General features: G+C 44.2%; 2 protein-coding genes across 2 annotated transcripts in view; both read right to left on the minus strand. All coding sequences in view use genetic code 11, as the record gives it.

Annotated features, from left to right (window-relative positions):
• The window catches only part of EGR_10182 (Purine nucleoside phosphorylase), a gene marked incomplete at both ends in the record, with an annotated part of 1,555 nt that extends 839 nt beyond the window's left edge, over positions 1-716 (minus strand). Inside the window, 2 exons of the mRNA XM_024499431.1 lie at positions 230-405; positions 441-716. Coding sequence (XP_024346143.1) covers positions 230-405; positions 441-716 — 452 coding nt within the window. The remainder of the gene's footprint in view (positions 1-229; positions 406-440) is intronic.
• Positions 717-1,460: 744 nt separating this feature from the next.
• EGR_10183 (hypothetical protein) lies at positions 1,461-5,921 on the minus strand (the record flags this gene model as incomplete). Its single annotated transcript, XM_024499432.1, has 3 exons — positions 1,461-1,676; positions 4,534-4,638; positions 5,772-5,921. The coding sequence occupies 3 exons, from the start codon at positions 5,919-5,921 to the stop codon at positions 1,461-1,463; spliced, it is 471 nt and encodes a 156-aa protein (XP_024346144.1).
• Positions 5,922-6,413: the final 492 nt, after the last annotated feature.

Genomic DNA, 6,413 nt, shown 5'->3' on the forward strand with positions numbered 1-6,413 from the left:
TCAGCACCGATTAGTCTGGCGAATCGTGACTCTGAAGTGGTTGGGTAAGTGGGTCCCATCTTTGCCAGGTAGACACCCTCACGCAAGATATCCTCAATGTGCATTTCCTTGCCCACCCTCTTGGCCAGTTCACGCAACTCCTTTGTGTAGAGGTTGGTCATATCTGGAAATCGCGTTCCAAATCTAATCAAATACAATGTCACATTCTAGAGGGAATGAACCACCCTACCTGTCATCATTGGGTCCAACCAGAGGATTCAATCCTGTCATTCCGAGCATGTTGATGTGGTCCTTGATGATCATCAAGTCACCTGCATTGTAATTGGGATTCAAGCCACCTGCTGCATTGGTGACAATGAGGGTTTCCACACCGAGCAGTTTCATCACTCTCACGGGAAGAATGACCTGAAGGAATCAAAGCATCATTAATTGATCCTCACCTGACTCATTGTGTAGCCCTCGTAGGGATGGCATCGACCCTGCATGACAACGACACTTTTGCCAGCGAGTTTACCGAATACGAGATTGCCAGCATGTCCCGCGACGGTGCTGATGGGGAACTGGTTGATCTCGGAGTACTTGACGATGACCGGTTCGGAGACAATTTCGGCCAGCTTGCCCAGTCCAGAACCACAGATGATGCCAATTTGTGGTGTCAGTGACACCTTCGACTTGATGTAATCTGCAGCAGCTTTGGCATCTTCGTAGGAGCCCATTGCAACGCGGATCCGAAGGTTGAATTATGGTCTGCCTCGATGACCAACGAGTGTATTTATGTAGGCCCTCTCTGCACACCATTCTTTAGTGGCCAACGTCAAGCCTTGATCTGACAGAATGCATTGTATATACCTTTAAAGATAAATAAGTCATAAATGTAAATACCGAAGACTGATGACGTGTGCTTTGATGTGCCAACGCTTTGCACACGTTATAAGGCTTGGATGACGTCCTTCCGACTGGACGGAATAATGCTTGTGCTACGTCGAGTCTGTTTCGTATCTTTGCATCAAAATGCCATCCACCTAATTGTCCACATTCTGTAATGTAACATTCTTCAAATAATCGACCTTGATTATCGCAACTTTTTAAGTTCTATGTCAGCAAATAATTTATTTATGCCTCACGTATTGTTCCATCATTCCTGCTATAAGCGATTTAGCCATCTATTTCACCTCTTCCAATCATTCTGCCTATTTAAATACCTGATCGGATGTCAGGTGATAGGCCTATCTCTTCAGCATCCACCAGGATCAATTTCGTCATTTCATGAATTCATGTATCGCTATTCATCCATATGTCTATCCGTCGTGGATTTATTCTTCCATTCACTCGTCTAACCATCCATACATCTCAGTCCCACTCGTCCGATCTCAGATTCAACCACTTACCTCGTCTGGCCCATCAGTTCATTCCAGAAACATTTTTGACATTTTTTAAATCTAAACCCCAAATCAAATAACTCACTCAACGGTTTCAGGTTGTTCCATCCACTGGCGGAGGCGCGACTGCTGCAAATGCTGGGCGCCGACGTAGCAGGCATGAGCACCACAGCGGAGACCATTGTGGCACACCACGCGGGAATGCGTGTGCTTGCTCCCTCCCTTGTTGCCAGCCGCGAGTCCTTTGAACTTGGCCACGAGCAGAAGGCGAGTCACGAGGAAGTGCTTGAGATAGGCCTATAGCGTGGTGAGACGATGGCAACGCTGCTCACTCGTGTTCCAGCGGCTCTGTGACCTCAACATGCATCGACGTCACGATGTTTAACTAGTTCTATTTATTTTAAAATTAAAATTTTGACCGCTCCTAGTGATAGACTGATGCATTTACATAGGTTCACTTTGTACAGTACTATCAAACCCCGAACTGGTCGAAAAAATTTTATTTACTCTGGTGACAAATAAATTTTAGGTAAAAATCACCGTAACGTGTTGTGTGTTTTGGTACATCAATATCGTGCACATTTTTGAAAATCTGACTGATCACCAACTGAGGAAGTTTTGTGTCCTCCATCAAGTTGCCATCCACCCACATCCCCCCAATTCATCCTGCAAAGTTTATCTTAGCGTTGACCTTGACCGCGGTAATTTCTACTTAGTCATGTGTCGATACATTTAAATACTCCCCCTTGTACTACTTCATCATTTCAACCATGAGCTATCTATCCATCTTTTTCCCTTCCATCCCTGTTTGACTGCCAATTAGTTAACCTACCCCTGTGCCATTCACCTAGCCCACATACAACAACCTCTTTGCTTCTGGATCCGAAGCCACGGGGTGGAGTAAATGTTTTAAAATGCCTTCTTAATACCCTTTAAGACCAGAGAGCGCGCCTACCACACCCTCTGTTTGCCAAGGGCGGAGGCTCTCACCGACGCATTTCCGGTTGACGTGTGGTTCAATGCGCCGGCACCTCCAACTGTATCGGCATTAACTAGTGCGTATAAATATTTATCCATTTCCAAGTGGCCCTCAGTAGTGGGGCGGTGAAATGGCATTTAAGGGGCCACAAACATTTACAACACTTGCGTTTACTTTCAGCTGGATTGAGTTCTTGTTGCCGACTTCAATCAGCAAATTAAAGCGGCAAAAACTATTCGCATCTCCCATTTGGAAGAGACCCCGTCTGCTGCGCAATAAAGTTGGAATTCATGATAGCTACCCTCTAATACCTATTGTGAATAAGTGAAATAGTATGCTAGACCATCGTCCCAAAAAATAACCTAAACAGCACTTCCACACAGATGCTTACAAGACCTGCTGAAAGGTCCTGCTACAAGTCAGCGTGGAAGGTCGAATACCAACGTGCGAAGTGATTGAAGGGCAAGAGGCAAGATATTAAATACGGTGACTGAGCCCCGGGAGAATGAAGAGTCCGCACAGTCGTACGTGTCATGAGAACAGCAATGACAACGGAGGGCTGCATTCACGGTGCCTCGTGAATTTCCCGAATCATCTTCCAATATTCAATCCAAGGTGGGCAAAATCCCGACCCAGCAGCTGCTGTACTAAAAAAGGAATGGTTCTCAAACAGCGTAAAAATTCATTGAAAAGCTAGGAAAAACCACTTAGATGGTCGGTAATCACACCCTGACTACTGAAGTTAAACTCTTCCACTCCGGAAGGAATTAGCAGTGGCCATCTCCAAGTGGCATGAGACTGGCAGGTAGGTGGGGTTAAGATGGTAGCTAAGTAAAAAGGTGAGGCAAATGCTCAAGCAATGCTTGCTTTCGCTCAATTTTTGAGGTGTATGACACAATATCCTTTAAGGAAATGGATTAAATTGGGGCGTAATGGGAGAATTTTGCGGGGATTGGCGCAATATACAGCTTGGAAGTCTTCTCGTTGCGTTCTTCGTTATGAATCGCCATCAGTTACAATTCACCTAGATTCTACGGTGATGGTCGAAAAGAGGGCCCGTTACCGGAGGCTATATAGAAGAAGGGAATCTGTTGTCAGTCGTTGGATTTGACTGCTATCAACTACCCCAATCTCCGATCTCTTAAAACACCCACCAGTAGAGCAAGACCAGGCATTAAGTAGCACAAATTGTCCATAACAGAAGCATTTACCGACTTGTTCTCATGATTTGAAAACGCAAAATTACATTCACATTGTAAAAAGCTGGAAATAATGTCGGTATGGTGGGCGGGGGGGGGGGGAAGGGGAAGGACAACCGTCGTAGGCTCTAACCATTACGTCATGGTGTACACAATGATTTGGCTTTGAAGCGAACCACTTTAGGAAAGGCAATTGACACGTGGAACGACATTTTGCCTTACGTAGTGCTTCATCAAACAGCCACTAATGCCAATCACAGAGAAGAAGCATCACAGGCGTCGCGGTGATGAGAAACCACAGAGGAATTGATAACAAAAGCAATTAAAACCAGGAGGCCACATACCGGATCAGCATTAGTTGTAGTCGTACACGTAACCACGCAGGCCTCTCCTGACTCCTCCAATTTGGCCTTCATTCTGGTGACGGGGAGTCCTGCCAGTCTTTTAGCCCTTTACGTCGTCCCTCCGGATTTGCGTGCCTTACAGCATCCATAGGAATAACTTAGAGACCGCATAAATACTCCACAAAAGCAGTGATTAGTAAAAAGGTTATATTGTATTTTAAAATCCGTATTTTACACCTTAAAACAGTTAAAGCGATTAATGACAAAATTTTCTCGTAAAAAATGCCTTCAACGTGGATCGTCATCACAAAATGCTCCCCCTGTTGGGGTTTTTGGCCCAACCTTCGAGGTGTCGGTGTAAAGGTTACCTTGGTGATCCCAACACCTGTTGAGGAGAAAAGAATGGGTAAAATTTAAACCGCGGAAACTGATGTCAATAACAGTACCGAAATTCCAAAAAGAAAAGAAAATGCATTTGTATTTCATTAACCTTATCACTATCATCACTTAAGAATTTCCGAGGAACCATCTTGTTTTCGAAAACCACCATCTTAAAATAGAAGAGAATGCATAAATTTATATCGTTTTTACCTATAATTTGTTTGTTAGGTGGAGTAGCATTTCCTGCTCACCTCATCTTGGCTCGACTTGGGATCAGTCACAGCACTTTCCGGAGGTAACACATTACCTTCAACAACTTCCACGCTTGACAGAGTCGTAGGTGACGTAGACGATCGCTAAAACGCATCAGAAAAGTGTTGCATGTTATCAAAAGCCTTTAAGAGGGCAAACTACTGATTCGCCATGAGTAGATTATTCTCCTCCGGCAGGACTTGTTCACACTGTGCCAGCTTTACCCCACATCGACTTAGCTGTTCCTGCAAGTGGCGTCCTACCGAAGATTCATCTGTCGAGGATGCTTGGCCATTTACAACACCCAATCCCGCAGTCGATTCTGATAATGCAAACATGCCGGTAGAAGCACAACAGCTACAAGGTATCAAGGGCTGCTTGCCCCAGTTTGGCAACATAGCTCCCAAATTGGGTTCTTCCCGCCTTACCTGAATTCCTTAGCTGTACTTTCCTAATAACTACAAATCTGAACGCCTTTACTTGGGTATGGTGAGACAAAAGGCTTCCCTAATTCGGAAAAAAACAAAGAATTTTGTCATTGCCATTAAATGCTGATATTTAAATGGAAAATCCACTTGAGGAATTAAAAAGGACGCTTAAAACTGTTTATTAAACAACAAGTTATACTCAGTTCCATGCAATCAGTCTCCCCTATGACTCAGACCAACCCGATTTGCAGTGACATTGGAAAATAAAGCCTTCCTCTTCTTTCAACACCATCAGAAAATTCTAAAATTCCCTCCCTTAAAGCCCCTTCACCCGGTACATCACAACTACAAAGTAGGCGTTCCATGATTTCCACTTTCAGATGTGCGAGGGACGATGCTACTTTCGCATCACAATGCGTTTTCAACGATATTTCCACTTTTACCGAGGTTTTTGAGAGCTAACGCCAAGAAATTATCGACATTCGAACCATACCTAAAATTTCTTTCAGTTAAACAAATTAAAATCCTCTAACTTTCTACGATGCCTTGACCTCGAGAAAAGAATAACAAAATCACTGTTTTTAAAATGCTTCGCTTACACTCCATCCCAAAGACGGGTAATGGTTTGTGCCACAACATCTCTTCTCATCGAAAAAGCAAACTATAACCAAGCTAAAAATAATTTTTTTTTGAAATATGGGAACAAAAGCTGTTGATATAAACTCATCGGGAAAATTTCTGGCAACTTGATTGATGAATGCAATCAGTCAGTATACAGGGACCGACACCTTGTAACAATTTGAACCCACCTCCTCCGGACGATCCGTAGCTTTGATTTTACGCCATAGACGGCGCGAGAGGCGGTGCACGCGACAGATCAGACGATGTCGAACCGGATGTAAGGACCTTTCCAGCAGGAGATGTTGCACGTTTGCTGGCTGACGTCGATGTCGTTCCATGTCAACGAGTTGCGATTGTACTGATGTCCTAACTTCTGAAATGGCGAGAAAGAAGGCATTACTATTGTGTAGTCTGGCTCTGAACGTCGTCTTGTGGCTAAGATCCAGGAAAAGATTGGTATCTCGAAACTTGGCGCCAGTCCAGAGCAGTAGGCGCGGAACGGATAGGCAAACAGCTGAGTTAAAGCGTACATTGAAGTCAAATCAGGTCTTCTAAATGTATGGAAAGAATAAAGAACAAAAGTTGAGGATCCATGTCCATAAAATCCTCTGGCATATTTGTACGTAAACTTGTTTCAGTGCTTAGCCATCACCCAAGAAAGTCTCGGCATAGAAAGCTTTGCCAGTAGGTCAGAAATTTCATGAGGCTGAATGCCCCACTTCGGCATCGATGATGAAACGCTGACCTCGGTGCCAACTTTTCAAAAAATTGTAAATCGCCGTGCATAACTGTGCTTGCCGCTACTACTAAAGTCTAGTCTCTTGCGCAAC

This window comes from Echinococcus granulosus (genome assembly GCF_000524195.1).
Source record: "Echinococcus granulosus chromosome Unknown EG_S00197, whole genome shotgun sequence".
NCBI lineage: Eukaryota > Metazoa > Platyhelminthes > Cestoda > Cyclophyllidea > Taeniidae > Echinococcus > Echinococcus granulosus.